This window comes from Gorilla gorilla, chromosome 16, assembly GCF_029281585.2.
Source record: "Gorilla gorilla gorilla isolate KB3781 chromosome 16, NHGRI_mGorGor1-v2.1_pri, whole genome shotgun sequence".
NCBI classification, from domain to species: Eukaryota; Metazoa; Chordata; class Mammalia; order Primates; family Hominidae; genus Gorilla; species Gorilla gorilla.
Genome location: NC_073240.2, coordinates 49020389 through 49041913, shown reverse-complemented (window position 1 = coordinate 49041913; position 21525 = coordinate 49020389). Strand labels below are relative to the sequence as shown.

The window sequence follows — 21525 nt, the reverse complement described above, 5'->3', positions numbered from 1 at the left end:
TACATGTTAATAAATTCTGTTTTTCTCTTATTGATCTGACTTTTGTCAGTCTAATTTATAGGCCCCCAGCCAATGAACCTAAGATGGGTAGAAGATAACTGTTTTTCCTCTCCTACAATACCCTCTCTAATGGAGGCCGAACCAGAATTCAGGGAGAGGGCTATGGAGTCACAGCCACTGAACTCACCCTGGCTCCATGCAGAATGCTCTGGTCTGGGCTGTTTGGTAAGCTCCCCTATGTAAAGTGAATGCTCCATAGTTGTTGTTGGCAGGCTCTCTCGTTCCAAGTATGGTTAGAAGGGTAGTCAGCCACGAGAGGCTGTGATCTCTCTGGCCATGCCCAAGGAGAAGGGAAAGTGGAAGGAGGTTAAGGGCAGCAGTGGGAATGAGTCAAGGTATTAAAGGCTGGTTCTTTTGAAGCTCTTGGCCATACCCTGTCTCTAACAGCAGCCTCTAGGCTTTTTTGCAGGTTAAAGTGGAGTGGGAAGAGGCTAACTAAGCACAGGCTGCAAACTTGGACCATATTGCTTTAGACCCTGTAGACTCTTAAAAGCTTGCGGTTGTAAAAAATAGTTGGACCAAATTCTTCATATCTATTGCAGGGATACTGTGGTGAGCAGTGCCTCTGTATCACTATGTGGCTTCAGGTCCTTGTGCCACTAAAGGTGATTTATTCTGCACTTGTTTTGCTCCTGACTTTGTTTTGAAGAAGCTTGATAGAAAATGTTTAGCATACCCCAGAAACTCTACAGGACCATATAATTTGCATTTCATAACACTAAACCTACTCCAACCTTATTATTTCCTCACTGTTATTTTCCTTTTGACTCTAGTTTTTTCAACAATTCTTAATTCATCCTTTTGCATTGTATATATTTCTCCAAACCATTTGAAATCTTGGAACAAAGTTTTATACTTTTGAACAGCAAGGGATTTGCTTCTCTCTCATAATCAAACATAAAATCCCAGGGTAGAAGGCAGCTTGGAGAACATTCAGTTCATTGTTTTCTGAAATTATGGTTCTTGAACCACCTGCTTCAGGAAATGCCTGGGGTGCTTATTAAAAATGCTCAGACCTACTGAATTTGGATCTTTAAAAGTAAATCCCAAGATTCTGCAGTTTCCTAACCTAACTTCCCAGATAATTCTTATGCATCCCTCAGTAAGACAACTAAGCTACCCTCAGCCTATTTCAACTTGTGTCTGCCTGTTCAGAAAGGTACTTTAGCTTTATCTTCAAAGAATTCATTGGGTAGGAATTAACCTGCTCCTTAATATTTAGAAAAGAAAGGGAAACACCGAATGTAAGTGACTTGCTTCAGGTCATACCGGCTTTCACACCCAACTTCCTTGCTTGATGGTTAAATTTATTGGAAACCATCTTGCCCCAGCAAGGTCTCCAAGATAGAGAAGAACAACTAGACAGCATTAGCAGCTCATTCAACCCTTTGCTTTTGGGAACAAGACAGCCAAAACTCGTAGCCCAGAATGGTTACCCAAGGGCTGTAGCTACTGTTACTCCTGGCTCCAGATTCCTTCTGGCTGTATTCCCAGGGTCTGGGCTTGAAAATGTATTCAGATTTCTTCCTCAATCTACCCCCAAAGCAAGAACAAATAGATGTGTTTGTTTCTTTTCTTCCCCAATAAGGAAAACCCAAATGGGACCCAGATGGTGACTTAACTCATTTAGTTTTAGGTTCATAGCAAAGGCCAGTAAAACTGAGTAAGGTTGACAATAAGTTTCTAGTACTCACTGAAGTCTATCTTCCAAGAATTAAAAAAAGAAAAGAAAAGAAAAGAAAAACACAAACCTCCATTCAAAGGAAAACCCATTGAACACTTACTAGGTAGAATTTTACTCTCTTCTAATATCTAATTTAACTACCTCAATATAAAGATCTTTATTAAAATAATATTAATTTTATTTTAATATTTTAATATGATAGCATAATAAACCGTTTAGCAGAAGATAGGATTCTTCATTCTCTACAGTTTTTCAAGAAACTCAATACTGGGTTGACTGTGAAGAGTAATGTAAGATCTGATTAAAGTTCAGATTATTGCCCAAACATATGGATGTTAAATAAGTTGCATTAAAAAGAATTACTGTTGCCCTTGGCTACTCTCACACCTCCAAACAAAGTAATGTTTCTTGATGATCTCAATAAGTTACTAAAACTACCCTTAAAAACCTAATTTTGCATGAAACCCTGGAGCAAAAGCTTGGCAATATTAAGATGCAGATTTTCCATGGAACGGCATATACTTATTTTGGACCCTGCGGCTGTGAGCATTCATTTGTTATGCATCATAAAACCGGCAAGCAGCCCTCTGTCAGGAACCCAGCAGTTGCCAAACATGAAACATGGAAAAACTATGGGAACTGGCTCCATTTTTTCAAGTTACAGCTTAGCCCTTTCTTTTTTGAGTTAGTCTTCCGGTGATGCTGCGTGTGTTTTGAAGAGCAAAGCCAATAAATAATGACCAACTACCTTTTAAAATGTGAATTAAGATACCTTCTGGAGTGCTATCTGAAAGCACAATAGAACTTCCATATTCCTGAGACTAAGTCTTCTCCAGAAAGTGAATTCATAATGTATTTCCCATATATGGAATAGAACATTATTAATTTTTATCTCATTAAATGGGGAACTTTAATACAATTCAATTAGATTTTTCATAAAAACTTTACTAATATACTTTCAACAAAAAAGATTTGCTAGAAGAAATAATATTTAAAATGGAATGTAATATTTAAAACATTAAACAACCACTCAAAATAATGTCATTATTATCCATTTTTCATTTAGAAAAAAATAACAGTAATGCACATATTATCTTAGTCATTTCATCTTTCACTTAAAGCTTGTATCTGGCAATATTTGATTAACCTTTGTTTTCTTACTGCTGGTACCTGAAAGTAACACAATTATTTTCTTTGGAAAAAGTTCAACAATTCAGCATTTTTATTAGTCAGGTCACATTTTCACCAGTTTTCTCACAAGTTATTTTTGTTCAGTGAAGTTTTACCAATCATGCCAAGAAGGATACTCGGTAACAAATGAGAGGCAAATGTCAATATGTCCCCCAATACAAATATTATTATCTAAAAGTAACATGCTATTATATGTCTGTGTACCTAAAACTCTATCAAAAGATAGAGATATCTCCTTGAGCATTCACCTGTTTGGCAAGCTGGAAAATTCCAGTTTCATAGGAGTTAACTCTTCACCTTTGCTTTCTGACAAACATCGTCAAAGAAGCAAAGTAAAAGGAGACCAACTGTAAATTATTTCTGTGACCTTCATCTCACATTCAGTATCAATGGTGAAAAAAGATTGCTTATTGAATTTATAATTTACATGCAAAATTATTTAGGGGGGGAAAAATGCTTACCAATTCCAGCTTCTCCAACAATCCAGGAGAGGCGAATGAAGAGCATGACTCCCCAGATGTTCAGCATGCATCTTACCTGTGGACAGAAGCGGTATTGAAAGGAGACAGGACAAACGATAGTGGGACAAAACCCGGAGCTCTTCATAAAGCTGTGCCCAGGCCTTGTTCACTCTTAATTCACTAGAACATTGAATGGATAGTTTTCATTTGTAAACAGAAGAGCTTTCTCACCAGCACACCTTTCACCCATCCAAACTTCACAACACCAGCTTGATCATCCTTATTTTCAGCTTGTTCATCTCCAGGTATCCCATCACCGTTAGCAACTCTGTCAGCTGAACTTGGGGTGACTGCCACATTCTGCATTTTATAGATAGCAAAAACACAGTAGTTGGTCAATGAACAAAGGGTTCCATGAAGCTTTTCAAAGCAAATCAAAACAATGGAAATAAAACTTAAAATACCAAAAAACCCCCAAACTAAATATATTCTGAGAATTTTAGTGAAACTTATATTTTTTGCCCTGGAAGCGGAAAGTTTCATTTTGTGAGTCATTTTAAAGTGTTTTTTAGGGCTGGGTGAAGGGAACCTGAGATGTTCTTCCACTAGTGAGAATATTTCTTCTGGTGAAAAGTCAGATTTGGATAAGTTTAGCACATAAGAGGAACAAAAGAGAGAAGGGCTACAAGGAAGGGACAGCCAGAGTAAATAAGGGTCTTTGGAAGTCATGTTACTACCAAAAAGAGAACCTTCCTGAGCTAAGTAGAGGATCTGTGCTTCTTTTGGTGAAACTCCCTGTACTTCATTTTATCTATCTATCTATCTATCTATCTATCTATCTATCTATCTATCTATCTATCTACCTTTTTTTTTTTTTTTTTTTTTTTGAGGCAGAGTCTTGCTGTTTCACTCAGGCTGGAGTGCAGTGGCACAATCTTGGCTCACTGCAACCTGTGCCTCCCGGGTTAAGGCAATTCTTGTGCCTTAGCCTCCCGAGTAGCTGGGATTACAGGCACACACCACCACACTCAGCTAATTTTTTGTATTTTTAGTAGCTGGGATTACAGGTGCGCACCGCCACACCCAGCTAATTTTTTGTATTTTTTGTAGAGACAGACTTTTGCCATGTTGCCCAGGCTGGTCTCGAACTCCTGAGCTCAGGCAATCCGCCTGCCTCGGCCTCCCAAAGTGCTAGGATTAGAGTTGTGAGCCACCGCACCCGTCCTATTTTATTCATTTAAAATCATGATGATAAAACTTCTCTACACACCTCAGAGGATCTTTAAGAGAATTCAATGAAAGACACATAGACATGTTTTCTGTCTTTCTTTCTTTCCTTCTTTCCTTTCTTTCTCTTTTTCTCTCTTTCTCTTTCTTTCTTTTTCTTTCCTTCTCTCTTTCTTTCTTTCTTTCATCTTTCTTTCTTTCCTTCTCTTTGACAGAGTCTTGCTCTGTCACCCAGGCTGGAATGCAGTGGTATGAACTCGGCTCACTGCAACCTCCACCTCCTGGATTCAAGTCATTCTCCTGCCTCAACCTCTAGAGTAGCTGGGACTACAGGGGTGCACCACCACGCCCAGGTAATTTTTGTATTTTTAGTAGAGACGGGGCTTCACCTTGCTGGCCAGGATGGTCCTGATCTCTTGACCTCATGACCCTCTTGACCTCAAGGCCCGCCTTGGCCTCCCAAAGTGCTGAGATTACAGGCATGAGCCACCACACCCGGCCGACAAGTTTTCTAAGAAAACAAAACAATAAAGTTTAAAGTATTCCACAAAAGTTTAAATGCACTGGATGATGACAAGAATGTTATTCCTGTAGAAGTTTCTTTGAGATTCTGTTATGCCTTTGCCTGAGAATTGTTGAATATGCTAGTATCTTATAGAAGATAAGAAGTTTCATAACTGATTACTAGTTGAGTAGAAATAAGAAGTTGGTAGTATAAATAAGGGTTTAAACTTTTATATAGTTTTTTCCTGTGGCCTGATTTTGAAAAAGACTTCCATTCTCATTACGATAGTATCTGAGCTCAAGAGGGCAGGAAACAGCTCTTTTTCTGTCAAATTGAGAATAGTTCTCTATGTATAATTTCTCTTTAAGATATGGGTTTGAATAATTTCAGATGCACTTACTTAATTTAGCTTATCTGGCTTTTACCCGGCCGTTTGTGTAGACTGTACTTCTTTGAGCTCTGAAAACAGTTTTCTTTTCTAGGAAACATTTTGAAACCACTGGGGAAGGCTCTGAGATTGAGCCCTCAATTACCACGATTATAGAATGACTATATCTTATTTAAGTGGTCTAAACTGGTTTAAGCCTAGGATGATATGTTCTGATATCACTAGTTAAGAAGTCTTAGATAAAACCATTTTTTCTTCCTCTAAAATGGAGCTGGTGTGAAATAAACATCCATATTTAGTATCAAAGGTTCATTTTAGGATGATTGAAGCTCTTGCCCTTGCCATACTCAAAGACTCTTGCTTGTTTGGGCTAAAGTATAGCTTACCCATGGTAAACTGCCCTCATTTGGCCTCTATACTCCAAGTAACTTTGACTTCTTGTCTTCTTCTTCTAGCCTGTTCTTCTCCTTGTCTTTTTATTTATTTGTTTTTCCTTCTCGAGGTGAGTGCATTTTCTTTGTCTTTGTAAGCATTTCTCCTCAAACTTTCTTCTTCCTTGAGACCTTGTTCATGATACTATTGTGACACTTGGATAACCAGCATAATACAGAGTCATAAGAGTCATTGTGTGACAAGTGAATCAGAGAAAGATTCAGCACTTAATTACCATTATTATAGGATGATTCTAAATTGTGGGTTACTTTTTCTCAGTACCAGCCAAAGGCTTGGCATATAGCAGGCCATCAATAAACAATGCTGAATCAGCCAGGCACAGTGGCTCATGCCTGTAATCCCAGTACTTTGGAAGGCTGAGGCAGGAGGATTGCTTGAGCCCAGAAGTTTGAGACCAGCCTAGGCAACATGGCTAAACCCTATCTCTACAGAAAATAGAAAAAAATTACCTGCGTGTGGTGGCATGCACCTCTAGTCCCATCTACTTGGGAGGCTGAAGTGGGAGGATCACTTGAGCTAGGGAGGTCAAGGCTGCAGTGAACCACAATTGTGCCACTGCATTCCAGCCTGGGTGGCAGAGTGAGACCCTATCTCAAACAAACAAACAAACAAGCAAAAACAACAATAACAAAACAATGTTGAATTCAGAAGGTGGACTTGAAAGTTTGTGATCTCTACCTCTTAAGAGCAGATATCCTAGTTTCTTATCCATTCTTGCCTCCTACTTCTTTTATCTTCCATCTCTATGGGACAGCTCATTTCTTATTGTTTCTTCTGGGTAGGTCACATTTAAAAGTGAAGAAGAAGGGACTGAATCCTAAGACAGATTATTTTATTATTTTCTGACAGTATTGGGAAAAAATGGAATAACAGAGGAGATTGAAGTTAATAATTAAAATTTAGCTTTTAATTACCTGAGGAATATGTTAATCTTAGATATCCTCAGTCCTTATTTGCACAAATAATTGAAAGCTAACATAATATATTCACACCAATGTAAGAATAAACGCAGTCCAAAAAATTGAGGCTAACATAGTGGGGCAGAAACTGGTCATCTATACCAGCTATAAATGCAAACCAAGTATGTAATTCAAAATTTTCTACTTTTTAAAAAGTAAAAAGAAATTGGTGCAGTAAATTAGGTTTAGAGATGGACCCTTACATTTTAAAGATATATTTAATCTTTGGAGAATATCGTATTTCTAATATTTGCAATATAAGTATTTATTAGCAATAGTTGCACCCCAACTTGTAGAGAACTGAATCACACGAGTGTTTTAGTAATGTATTTTACTTAATAGAATATCTATAAAATATTATTTCAATATATAATCAGTATAAAAATATTAGGAAATATTTTACATTCTGTTTTTAATACTAAGTCTTTGATATTCCGTGTGTATTTTCCACTGGCAGTACATCTCAGTTTGGACTAGCCATGTTCCAAGTGCTCAATAGCCCCATGTGGTTAGTGGCTACCATATTGGACAGCACAGGTCTATACAATGCAGTCAATTTCAGATGCATGAAACATTTGAGGCTGTTTTCCAGTCCATTAAAAATTCTGTTTTTCTCTGAAAGAATTCTGTACGCATATGGCAGCTGAATAGGTCAAATGTAACTTTCATTTTTTTCATAACTGAAATGTATAATCAATGAGAGCAGGGAATTGAGGAATGTGTTAAAATGTCCATGAATATTGAAGGGATTATTTTGTTAGGAGATCTATTTATTTAGTTTGATTTGAGAAAAACTTAAAAAAAAATTGTCAATATTCTAGTTAATCAAAATCCCATAGCCAGACCATCTGTAGTTACTCACTTTGGGGGGCAATTTTCTTTGTGTAGATTAATTGAGGATCCCAAGAGACACAGCCTTAGTTGCTTGCCTTTTTTAAAGATGGTCTTGGGAATAAAACCTATGTTTTCTGATTAAACTTGAAGATTTGGTCTGGGAAATTGCTCTGCTAGCTGATAAACTCCAATGGTGATTGTGACCCTTAGATATGAATTGATGAGAATATCCAAGACTGTAAACAAATCTTACAAAGTAGGCTAAAGGATGAACAGGGTATTTAAAATTTCCTCTAAAATGAACTTTCCTTCCTGATGGATGCCCTTCCTGGTCACAGTTTAATGGTTCTTCAATTTATCACTAGGATTTCACAATATGATGCAAAAAGCATATTCTATGAGAGGATGACAGGGAAACCACTATATGTGCAAGTTAGTAAAGCAATCATTTTCTAAATTATTCAAAGGAGTAGTCAATGTAGGGTGTTCAACTCTCCCTTAGGTATTAATAATATGTTCAACCTGCTAGAGTTTCAAAGTTTTAAATATATTTATACCATAGAGGGGAAAAAACCCCAAATGTATACTTCTTTTGTTGACTATTAAGGTCTGATAGTAAATTTACAAGCACAGAAGCCATTTCCATTGCTTACTCTCATGTAGCAGCCAAAAAATCCTGCACTGTATAAACTAGGATACTTGGAATCTAGTTTTGGTTGTGCAATTAATTCAGGGTACGTCCTCCATCAAGGTGTTTAACCATGCTTGAATACTGCCAATAAGAATAAATCCAGTGGATTTTGTGAAAATCTTATCTTGAAGTAATTTACTCTAAGGCAAAATTGTTTTTCTCTGTTTGCCATCTTACGGTTCTGACATGGCAAAGCAAACCTTTGTTTCACTCTTTAATAAATGCCTCCTTAGTAAATCAGAACAGCAATTGTAAACTCATCATCAAAGTACTGAACATGACTTTGGGTGGAGGGTTTGTGGGGACTTGATGGCTATGAGCTGTGTAGCAAGTGGCCTGCAGTCTCCTAGCTGGTTCATGTTCTTGAGGCCAAAGTCTCAAAGACTAAAAGTTTTATGATTACTGCCTGAAACCAGTTTTTCCCTTCATACATTGAATTAATTTGTTTGTTCACACTCCCATTACCATAAATGATGACCCATAACCTTTTATAAATGTATTCTAAATTATGTAGCTTTAGGGAATGATTATTTATTTACTAAGAATTTTACCTGTGTGTTAAGGATTCAGGAAAAGTAAAATAAAGTATGTTTAAAAAATGAAAGAAAGACCACTTGATAAAAGATTATCCCCACTCCAATTTTGACAACTAATGAATCTTCAATCACATGCAGTTTAAAGGGCAATGAGTTCTTGATAATGAAAGATTAAATTATTTTGTTTAATATGTAATGTGATTTTTCAGACCCCAGAAACATATCAGATACCTTTATAGCTATTATCAAAGCAGAGGAAAATAAATATATTTGTTCTTTAAGTTCCAGCTAGATACTATTTGTTACTTATATCTTTATGTCTGTCATCAAAGCAGGGAAAATAAATATATTTATTCTTTAAGTTCCAACTAGATAATATTTGCTACTTATACATTCTTTTGAATTTTGAGCCTTTAATCTCAGGTTGATAGAATTCTTAGACCACCACCGAGAGACAGTTCTGTAAATATTCACACCTAGATGATCCCCCTGTTGTTTTAAACTTTCTTTTATTATTGTCATATTCAAACATATGTAAAAGTAATGAGAATAACAAAATAAATCTCAGGTACTCATTATTGAGTTTCAACAATGATCAACATATGGCCAAACTTATTCCACCTAACCTAAGCCCCTCCCACTCCTGCCACTCAATTATCTAAAAACCAATCCCAGTAAGAACCAGATGATTCCTAAGCTTCATTTCAGAATGAAAAACATATGATTCTAACCATATTTCCATACCTTACTGATCAATAGTATTATGTTTATACATTTCTATCCCTTTGTGATAAAAGGCAATATTTTAAATTATGAAAATGAAAGTCTTTTTTTCTTGTTTTGAAAGTTATTACACATTATGCCTATAAATCACTACCAATGGTCACAATTTGTAATCATGGTGCATTTACTATAGCTGAAAACACATATCTCACACACAAATTGACTTGTGTTTTTGATAATTTAGGACAAAAGTTAGCTATGTGCAATAAACTGGCATATGAAAAAGAAAATGGAAAGGTTCTTAATATTTTCCAAGTATAAGTTTAAGGGAACTACTGCTCTTCTTGCCATCTATTACTAAACTATTTATAATAAAAAATTAATTGTTTTTTTTGTTTTTTTTTTTCCCACAGATTGTTTTAATAGTGTGAGCTCCCCGGGGAACTGGCCCTGAGTGCTAAGAAACTCTAACTAAAGTATCAGAATGAACTCTTAGTTGCAGAGGTTCACTCCAACAAATATTTTAAGGGTGGCTTCTGGTCACTGGATTTTATTTGGCTGTTGTTAGCTTAGTAATTATTTCTAATTTCAGATATCCCCAATTTGAATGCTAAAGTTGCAAATTTGAACTTTGAAACACTGTAGAAAAGGTTATTTTCTAGAGAAAACATTTGTACATTTTTGTACTTTTATAGAAGATAAGCATTTAATATATATTTTAATACATTGATTTATGTGGTTTAATGTTTGTTAACTTGACTACATTTCCTTTATTCGTATCCATAACGATGTCGTTTGACTTATAAAATTCTAGAGGAGGCTGGGTGTGGTGGCTCACACCTGTAGTCCCAGCACTTTGGGAGGTTGAGCGGGCGGATCACGAGGTCAGGAGATCGAGACCATCCTGGCTAACACGGTGAAACCCCGTCTCTACTAAAAATACAAAACAAAAAACAAAACACAAAACAAAACAAAATTAGCCGGGCATGCTGGCGGGCGCCTGTAGTCCCAGCTACTCAGGAGGCTGAGGCAGGAGAATGGCGTGAACCCGGGAGGCAGAGCTTGCAGTGAGCCAAGATTGCGCCGCTACACTCTAGCCCGGGTGACAGAGCGAGACCCCGTCTCAAAAAAAAAAAAAAAAAAAAAAAAAAAAAAAAAAAAAAAATTCTAGAGGAAAGAGGTCAAGTCACTTTAACTCACTTTACACAGAAACTCTTGTAAATACATGCTTAATAAATGCTTTTGATGGTGACAATGAAAATGATTGAGACATAATTAATTCTGTAGGACAAGCAATACAATCTTTTGTCACAGTCTCAGAAAAAAGGACTGAAACAAGAAAGAACCTCCTGCTCAGCCCATCATGACAGAGTGTGATTTTCTTCTTCGTGCCTGAGTCCCACCATTCTCTACAGCTGTTGAATGAGTTAATGAAAAGTGCCAAGGGAAAGCAGATTGAGGATGGAAAGTAGAACTGAAGATCAAGGACTCTGGAGTCCTGCAGACATGGGTTCAACTTATGAGCATGTGACCTTGGTTTCTTGACCTTGGAAGTTCATTGACTTTTGCAAGCCTTTGTTTTCTCTTCTAAAAGATCCACAGCATTTTATAAAACTTTCACCATCCATAAAAAAGCAATAATAATAGTACCTCCCTTGAGGGGTTGTTGTTAAGGATTGAGTGAGAATTTTTTAAGTGTGAGCACAGTGTCTGAAACATAACAAATTCTCAACAAAAAGTTGGTTATTACTACACTGCATTTAAAGTTAATGCTTTTATTTACAAATTATTTGTAGTTGTTAACAGCATAATGATCCAAATATAGTCATTTCATGGATTTTTTTTGGATTAGTTTCTATAGAGTTAGCTTCTTTAAGAATAATATTTGTCTTAATTTTATAGTATTTTATACTTTTCATAGATAGCTTATTTCAATGACACATGGCTTCGATAGAAAGTCTATATATTTCCTTGAATCCTTTTAAATTATATTTTTCTGAAATGCTAACAACAATGGTGGTTAGTAGGGCTGAAAAGGAGTTCCATTTTGGTTAGTCCTGTAGTAAGGAATTGGATATGAAAAGTTGGTCACAGGAATTAGGCTGGATACTGAAAGCAAAATTCTCTTTACAAAGTAAAGGCATTAGATTAATCTTTGCCAGATGTCAAATAATTATTACATATGCTTTAATACGGAAAGATCTCGAGGGTATGTTTGGTAAAAACTGCAGAGTGCAGAACAATGTGGAAAATACGTCTGATATATGTTTGAAAATAAATATAAACAGAAAGATTGATAGGAATCCAGATATTTATAGATACATGTGTATGTTTATATAAGCCTAGAACACTTCTGGAAGGATTTACAAGAAACTGTTAGTAATGATTGTCCTGGAGAGAATAACTGAATATTGATGTTAGAAGAGAAACATTTTATTACATATTTTTTAGTATTTGTTAAATATTTTATTTGTATTTATTTTTCTGTTAAAATAAAAAGCTAGTATAAAAATTACTACTATCATCATCAACGATCATTTATTGAATTCTTACCCATTGTAAGGGTAGACTTTATACTTATAGAAACTAATGTTTACAAGCATCTTGCAAGATAAGTAGAAGTTATGTAGTTCGTACAATAGCTTGCAGAGAGCAAGTAAAGGACAGTTGTTTCTCCTGCTTTTAAGTAGAGTTTTCAGAAATTTATAATTAACGGTCACCAGTATAGGTATTTAGCTCTTTACTAACATAGATAATAAAAAGAATTTATTCAATTACGATCTCAAGTCATTGGGATTACAAATTCTGTCAATATCTATCACAACTAGAGTTTCATTTAAGGTAGAGCCTTAAAATAATGTCTTTCAAACCTGTTTTTTATTTTACCTATTAGGATAATTTTGTCATGTAACTTTTTTCTCACTTGGAAATTGTAGCCAAAATTTACACAAAATCCAATTGGTTTTCTGACTAACCATGTTCTGCCATTCAGTATGAATGTGCTATTGCTATTATAACTTTTAAAAGCATTCTAATCATAGTTACAAAAAGTATTGTCTAGCTTGTACTGTGTCAATTACCTTCTACTTTTAAATGATTTAAGTAAACACTATCATTTATATTTTTTGCATACAAAATCTGTGAAGGGTCTGAGTATAATCACATAATGTTTGTTCTGTTGATGATTTCTCGTTGTGATTTGAGGAACTACCATAAAAATGTCAAGGGTCACAAGGAGGTGGCAGCACAGCTACAGCACATTGCAGGTTTTCACTTCTTATATTTGAGGGGGGAAAAGTAAGGGGAGTAGCTGAGTCAAATTCATTAGCAAGCAATAAAAAGATAAATTAAAGAAGGCCCAGACTGCTACACATGGAGAGCCAGGCTAGGCCATACAATTTCAGCAACACTAGAATGGGCTTGGCTGCAGAAATGTGCCCATTGTAGATTCTGTGGTTGAATCTGAATTCTACTCCCAATTTGGCTACGTGGATACCTCTTCATGGTTTAATCAAGATGAAGGGTCCTAGATAACTGAGCATCAAGTCTGTAAAAGAGTAGCTTATTACTATACACTTTCAAAATGATTATTCAGAGCTTAGGCCTAATTTTTAATATTTTAATTTGCCATTCCTTTGTGTCTAAGAAAAAAAATGCTTTAAGTCGAAGTTCAGTCTTTAGTTTCATTTTATGTCTTCAAAAGTGATACAATATTCCAAACAGCTATTACATTTATCTAATGCAGCTATAACATTCCTACTGTGTGGTCATTTAGATGGCTTTCTTTTTCTTTTTTTTTTTGAGATGGAGTTTCGCTCCTGTTGCCCAGGCTGGAGTGCAGTGGCACTATCTCAGTTCACCGCAACCTCTGCCTCTCAGGTTCAAGCAATTCTCCTGCCTCAGTCTCCCAGGGCCAGGATTACAAGCATGTGCCACCATGCCTGGCTAATTTTTTTTTTTTTTTTAAGTAGAGAAGAGATTTCACCAGTTGGTCATGGCTGGTCTTGAATTTTTGACCTCAGGTGATCCACCAGCCTCAGCCTCCCAAAGTGCTGGGATTACAGGCATGAGCCACCACACCCAGGCTTTAGATGGCTTTCTAAACACCTGTTCCTTCAGAGCTTTTCTCCCTTCATTGAAAGATTTACACAAGCCATGGCTTTTGCAATTATAAATAAGCTACTTTTCTCTGTCTGGAATGTCAGTCCTAAGAACAATGTGAATTTATACCATTTCTTTTTTAATGAAGTTAGAATTCTATTTTCTTTTGTTGTAAATTGGGGAAGTAGGTGAATGATAATATTTAAATTGTGATACTAACTTTAAAAAAGGAGGCAGATTTAAAAATTATCATGTGTGACGTGGTAGAGTATTGTGGGATAGAATTTCAGGTCTTTTTTAAAAAGAACTTTGATTCATTTTAATTCTTCAGAAACAATTGAAATATCTTTTTATAATGCCCTAATTTCTTTCTGCCCTTTCCATGTCTTGGAAACTCCTGGGGGCTGCTTCTGTCAACCTTCTTTTCCTTTCTGTTCTCCTTTTTCTCTCTGCCATTTTCCTTTCCTTTCCTGACACAGAAAAGGACAGTGACACCTCAGCTGGATTTCAACAGTTCAAACTGCCTCCCTTCTCAAAATTCTTCATGGGGGCTACCATGTTGTCTGAAATTGTTGCATTGCTAACTTCTTTTGATTAAAGCATCAAGTATGCCAGATAAAATCTAAATCTTAGGTCTATAAGGAAACCAGCCATTTGGCAGACTGTTGCCAATTTAGTACACAGGACTAGCAATGTTTGGTGGGGAAAGGGGACAAGGAAACAAAATTAAAAGCATGGGCTCCTCCTCAGGAAGTCACTTGGTCTCTGGTGGTAGGACCCAGAGTCAGGGACCCTAGCAGCCAAGGCAAATACGATTTGGAGATGGATTTTCTTGTGGAAGGAAAGGTGAGCAGAAACTAAAGAAAGATTTACCCCTTTATTAGCATCTTTCCTGAGAGTAGTATTCCTAGACTCTCTGGAGTGGATGATCATTTAAAAAAATATTGAAGGAATGAATGGTTGAATGCATACAAAAGGAACTGTTTGAATCATTTTCTTCTCAAAACTTGGGCAAGAGTAAACTCATTTGAATATGTGACATCTAATCATTCTTTTTAGCAGGTAATTGTGTTTTATAAAGAATGATATTTATTCCAAACTGGTCTGGAAGAGCAGGAAGATAAAGTTGATCGGTATATTTTGGAGAAAGTTATGGAAGAAGAAATCTACTAAGTTCCAAGATTGGAGGCCGGGCATGGTGGCTCACACCTGTAATCCCAGCACTTTGGGAGGCTGAGGTGGGCAGATCACCTGAGGTTGGGAGTTCAAGACCAGCCTGACCAACATGGAGAAACCCCGTCTTTACTAAAAATACAAAAAAATTATCTGGGTGTGGTGTGGCACATGCCTGTAATCCCAGCTACTCAGGGGGCTGAGGCAGAAGAATCGCTTGAACCCAGGAGGTGGAGGTTGCGGTGAGCCGAGATCGCACCATTGCACTCCAGCCTGGGCAACAAGAGCGAAACTTCGTCTCAAAAAAGATTGGAAAAAGTGCTGCCTCATACTTCTAACAGACTTGGGAACCCTGGCTGTATTTCTTAAATAATGAAAAGTTTAGTCACTTCTGCTGCTTCTGTACTTTAATTTAGTTATTTTTATATGCTTAAGCACATTCAGGAGCCTCAGGCAAAGTTTTAAAGAGGAAGGGATAAAATGCTGAATCTTATAAATCTCTGCTCTCTCTTTAAAGAATATAAAAAATACCCCTATGCACTAAAGGCTGTCACCCACAGTATTAACTACAGCAAGCACAAGTGTTTTGCTTTTTATACGATTGACATAGAGACATTAATACTGACGTGAAACCAGCCTGGTATTCAGTTTGCCGTGTTTAACCAAGTGTGAATTGAGTGGACTATAATCATATACAAGGAACAACATATTGCCTAATGTTTAGAGTTAATTCTTTAGTTCTCTATCCTAAGTCAGAAAACATTTGTGGAGCTGGGCACAGTGGCTCATGCCTGCAATCCCATCTCTTTGGGAGGCCAAGGTGGGAGGATCCCTTTAAGTCAGGAGTTCGAGACCAGCTTGGGCAACATAGCAAGACCCTGTCTCTACAAAATATAAAGAAGTTAGTCAGGTGTGGTGGTGCATGCCTGCAGTCCCAGCTACTCAGGAGGTTAAGGTGGGAGGATTGTTTGAGCCCAGGAGTTCAAAGCTGCAGTGTCCACCACACTTCAGGCTGGGTGACAGAGCGAGACTTTGTCTCAAGAAAAAAAAAAAAAATCCAAAGAAAAAGCATCTGTGAAACACTTTTCTGGGAGCTAGGGACAGTTTTGTAAGTAAGATGGATAGTGTTTGGAATAGACCTCTCCATTTGACTGTTTCACATTCATTCACAGTGTAATGAAAGAGAAGGAAATTATCTGAAGTTATGAATAAGGGAGGAGACTTGCTTGTGTCCTTCAAGCTTACCTTTGCGAGTTGCTCGTGAATCTCAAGCAGGCTGGGTCGGTTGACCTTGGGCCCACTGATGCTGCCGGTGTTACGATAGTACTCTATCTTGGGAACGGCATCCATGGTGTTGTGGCCAAAAGTTTGCAGACAGTATGTGTTTGTGTGAGAATCATAAGCGTGAAAACTGGCATCTGTTTTAGCAGTTTCTCCACTTTGGAGGAAATTGTCATAGCACTCCTGATTCCCAGGCCTAAAGCTGATTCTGAGTCTTTTCTGAGCTTCATCCCCAAAAGAGGTTTCTTCATAATGCGGTGGGTCAGTATTGTCATCTGCAGCTGCACTGCTCTCATGGTTCTCATTTATGACATTAACTTGAAAGCGATTGGTATTACTGGGCACTGAATCCAGAAATACATTGGAAGAGTTGTTCAGTGACATCTTCCAAAATTGATTTTTTACTGAGCTATCTACTTTGTGGTGTTTTAAAAAATCTATGTGTTTCTTCATCAAAATAAACACTAATGTGCTTCCATTAGGGAGCTCCTGGCTTTTGTTCTAGATGATTCAATAAATAGATTCTTGATATATTGTCTCCTATATAATCTTCAGGATGTTCTTCAAAGCTGTCATTGAAAAAGAAAATTAAACTTGTTCCAAGTAATACAAATATATTTAGGTAAGGGTGGGATATAAGGGAACAGTTTTATTTTACAAGACATACAATTTTAAACTCATTTCACTAAAATTTATCTGTCCAGGAACCTTAGTCATGTGAGTAATTAAATCTGATAATAAATAACTGGAAAACTGTTCCAGCAAACAGAATTTCCAATGCAGTCATTAAAATGTTACCTGTGTCTGTAATTTGCTTGAATTCAGTGCACTGGAGTTCACTATGACTTTAGAAAAGATGTAACTTTACCTATTGAACACAGTAAGAGCTGATGAGAATATTCTCAGCCTAAGACACAGTTCACTGACAGTACTAAATGCTGAAACTGCAAAGTATTTTGATTGTTAGGAATATATACTATATAACATATAAAATGGAAAACAAAACTTCTAAAAAATATATTGTTGCTAGTTTATGCTCAACTAATAAATTCCAAATTTTGTTACCTATGCAACAAGTAAAAAATTATGTTTTAGAATATGCATTTTAAAAATACATCCCATCAAGATGATGTCTCTGTGAATTCTTAGATCTTTTACAAGATCCAAATGTTTCATTTGCTCATACATTTGTTTGTTTTGCAAATACTAACATGAAACCTTAAAAAAATATGAATATAGAAATAAGTCATATATCTATAAGAAATAAGTCATATACCTTAAAAAAGTCCTCTGCTATGTTTAGGTAAAATAATCATGCTCTACTGACTCATTTTAATGAAATGTCTTCAATAATTGAGAGGTTTATATTTGACTGTGAGGTGAATAGACTTCACAATAATTTTCGCAATTTCATAGTACTGGCCTGTCTTAAAACACTTTCTTTAGAATTATATTTCCTTATTGATACCTTAAAATTCGGCTTTTCAAGGGAAGTTCTAGAAAAATGAGATAAATATAAATAAAAACTTGTCTCTCTCATGCAGTTATTAAAGCTGTGTATTTGAATTAAAAAAAACCTCAACTTCATTTCTCAAGTAACCTTTCCTGGGGAAATTATAAATGAAGCTATTATCTTTTTAGTTTCTACAAAACACTTCTCTTCATAGTCCTTGACACCCTCACCTACTCCTCAGAATCTACTTTATGACATAATATTAAGTATGATTTTTACCCTGCCCAGAAATGTTCAACTTACCACCAAGGAGCCTTCTTCTGAGGAAATGTGACCTGCTTCAGCGTCACCCAGGAATATATGGGGCACTTAGCTTTCAGCCCAGAAACTTAGGCTTCTGCTTATTGGTTAGAAAATTTCTTGAAAGAGATGACTGTGCAATGATTGGCCTGGAATAGTACTGTAAGCCCCACCAGGTCATTAGCCCTGAGGAACCTTAAGTACCACATCAACTGGTAACTAGTAGTAAACCATTAATCCTTTTAGACAGGAAGTAACATAGAGTTTCTTTAATTCATAAGGAGAATTGGATCCCTTAACAGCAATAGTCCAAAAAATATGAGCATTGCCATTAGTCATTTGGGGATAGATAAATTGAGTTCCACCGTCTTACAGATGAGTCCTAGTGACCTCCTATTGTTTAGCATGTGTATTAAAATATAGTTCTCCAGAGATAATTTCTATACTCTGTAACTAGAAAGTAGTGTCTGAAATGATTTTATCTTGCTTGTAGTAGACATTACCTTGACTCTTTTGCATGGGAAGTAATCAGATTAAGAGTGGAATCAATGATTTATTGAAAATATTTCTATTTTGGGAAATATGGGAAAACTTTTTTTTTTTTTTTTGAGATGGAGTCTCGCTCTGTTGCCCAGGTTGCAGTGCACTGGTGCAATCTCAGCTCACTGCAACTTCTGTCTCCCAGGTTCAAGTGATTCTCCTGCCTTGGCCGCCTGAGTAGCTGGGATTACAGGCGCCCACCACCACGCCTGGCTAAATTTTTTTGTAATTTTAGTAGAGACGGGGTTTCACCATGTTGACCAGGCTGGTCTCGAACTCCAGACCTCAGGTAATCTGCCCGGCACAGCCTCCCAAAGTGTCGAGATTACAGGTGTGAGCCACCGCGCCCAGCAGGGAAAACTGTTTTAGGCAGGAACCAAACTGTGGGTAAGTATCTCAGTGGCACTACTAAATGACCTTTCTGTCTCCAACTAGAAAAACATTTTTTTTGTCCAACTCAGTTTTTGAGTTTTGTTGAGGAAAAGGTTTTTCTTTTTCAGATCTGCAAGTAGGTGATTATTAACACTGCAAACAATTCCTCCCTCAGGTCTGTCACTGATTATCAATCAGGATAATTGAATGAGACCTCTTTGTTTCTTATAAGAAACGATTTAAGTGATTTCCAGTTGTCTGAGTAGCTCGGTTGTGGTGTAATATAGTGGCTAGGAGCAAGACTCAAGTCAGAAGGCCCAACTTCTGTCATGGCCCTGCCACTTGCTGTCTGTGTGAACTCAGTCAAGTTACTCAATCTTTCTGTGCCTTAATTTTCTCATCTGCAAATGCAGTTGTGGATTATAATTGTACCTACCTTGTTGTAGAGTTATTTTGAGGAATAAATGAGTTAGTTTGTGTATGGGGTTTAGAACAGCAACAATTTGTACCTAGTGCTTGCTTTCACTATTTTAGCGCTATTTACAATTAGCTGGGGATTTTTACTTAGCACATACAAGATTGTGAGGTGAATCATTAGAGATTGGGAGAGATATTTTGTCTATAAAAAATAAGTGTAAAGGTAAGTTAGTGAACTGATACAGGATTATAGAAGTGTCTAGAGACACCTAAGTAAAACCCTTTAGATCCTCTTCGTTAAGTAAATGTCATGCTAATCAGTCAGGCTAATGTCGTGAGGCTATATCAGAAATAGAGACAGAATTACAAGTATATACCTATAACTCATTCCACTCTTAAAGGTCACCAGCACAAGGCATTTATCTGTTCAACAAAGGGTTCTGATTCCTCATATAGAAAGTGTTTTGGCATAGGAATGTCCCATTTCAAATTCAGCTGGGTGGGGCTGGTTGTTTAGATCAAGACAAAGAACAGCTAGGATGGGGCTGGCACCCAAAACAAGTTCTATTCACCAGACCAGAACAGGAGCCATAAGCTGACATCCTCCAACCCTTTTGGGAGCCACTTATTTACTCTACAACCTTTTTCCTCTACTAATGACTGTGAATACCTCTGATACCAGTCAATTTCCTTTTTCTTGCTGACTGACTGCCTGACTTCAGAGTGGTATGAATTTGTTTTAGTCTTGGTCTTATATCAACCAGACATTTTCATTCTAAGCCTTTCATCTCTCACTGTGAAATGAAAGTCTTTGTTCTCTTTTAAGGGGATTCAGCCATCCTGGAACAAATGGGAGACGGTTTTGGGGGTATGGATGAAATAACACCATCCATAAAGCCAACCTTGAAAGGTGAATCCGATTTAGGCCTTTCAGACAGGGGGGAAAGGTAACAGGAGCAAGCTCTCTTGAGGTATGCTCCTCTATCTTTCCTGTGTCCTCTCTGACAAGGCTTTTGGGAAGGGGAAGCTAGAGGCTGATCCAACTGTGACACTGAACATCTATTCCTAGAAGAATTAACATTTCATGAAATTTCCATGTTGTTTTCATGTTGTAACCAGCCTTTTATATTTTTTATATTCTTTCTGTTTCTGAAAATACAGATACTGACTTTTCTATCCCCCAAACCACCCCACCCCCCAAAAAAAACTAAGGCACCCAATAGACCACAAATAAAAACCACAGATGAAGACACTTTTGGTTAATAGAATTTTTCTTTAGTGGATTTGGAAATAATATTATGGTAGAGTTAATATACTTGAAAAGCTTATGGGAGTTGAACTTCCAGAAACAATGCTCATATTTCATAAAAGTTTTCTTGGTTGTAGAGGTCTTTCTTCTTTTGAAATAAAGATCTGGCCTTGGTTTGTTCTAGTCACCAAAATGGAGGGTCTTGGTGGGTGTCTTCTCTGGGAGACAAATGAAACATCTGGTACTTTAAAAGCCTTGGTCAACAAAGAGACCTAGTTTCCTGGCACACACAATTTTCAGTATGTTCAGTTGAACTTGGCCCAGTGGCCTGTTCTTGGGCCAAGTTACTAACTGGCTATGAGGTGTACCAGGCCTACACTCTTGAACCAACTGGGGTACAGAGAGCCTCCTTGAGGTGAGGATTTGGTCCAGAAGATCCACAGCTAATAACAGATATGTTCTAAATCTATTATGAGATGGAAAGCATCAAGGAATCTCACAGAGACAGCTGGTTTTGGAATTCCATAGACCTGAGCAGTAACCATGCCTATAAGCTATCTAGAAGTGTTGAGGACAGTGTCTAGGGATACAGCAGAAATCAAACTGCCCAAGTTCAATCCCTAACATAACCATTCCCTAGCTATGGTGACCTTGGGAAGCTAGTTAATTTCTCTTAGCTTCAGTTTCTCTTCTGCAAAATTAAGATTAAAAATAAAATGGAAATAGTAGTCTCCAACTCAAATAATTGATAAGAGTATCAAATAAATTGAAAGTAACTAGTTTAGTGCAACCTCTTGGTAATATTAGTCTTGTTCCTTCATGGTATGTTTTGCAGTTCTGTGTTTTCAAAGGACATAAATATTTTTTTATTTATCTCCTGCTATGTTCCTCCATTCTGACTCATAGAGAGTCAGAAGTTTGTAGTTG

At 36.9% G+C, this 21525-nt stretch overlaps 1 protein-coding gene across 1 annotated transcript in view; it reads right to left on the bottom strand.

Moving 5' to 3' along the window:
• Window positions 1–21525, bottom strand: part of SLC12A1 (solute carrier family 12 member 1) — a 111785-nt gene that overhangs the window by 79203 nt on the left and 11057 nt on the right. Inside the window, exons 2-4 of the mRNA XM_055364185.2 lie at window positions 16232–16836; window positions 3628–3756; window positions 3397–3472 (exon numbers count right to left, since the gene is read on the bottom strand). Coding sequence (XP_055220160.2) covers window positions 3397–3472; window positions 3628–3756; window positions 16232–16720 — 694 coding nt within the window. The 5' untranslated portion in view covers window positions 16721–16836. The remainder of the gene's footprint in view (window positions 1–3396; window positions 3473–3627; window positions 3757–16231; window positions 16837–21525) is intronic.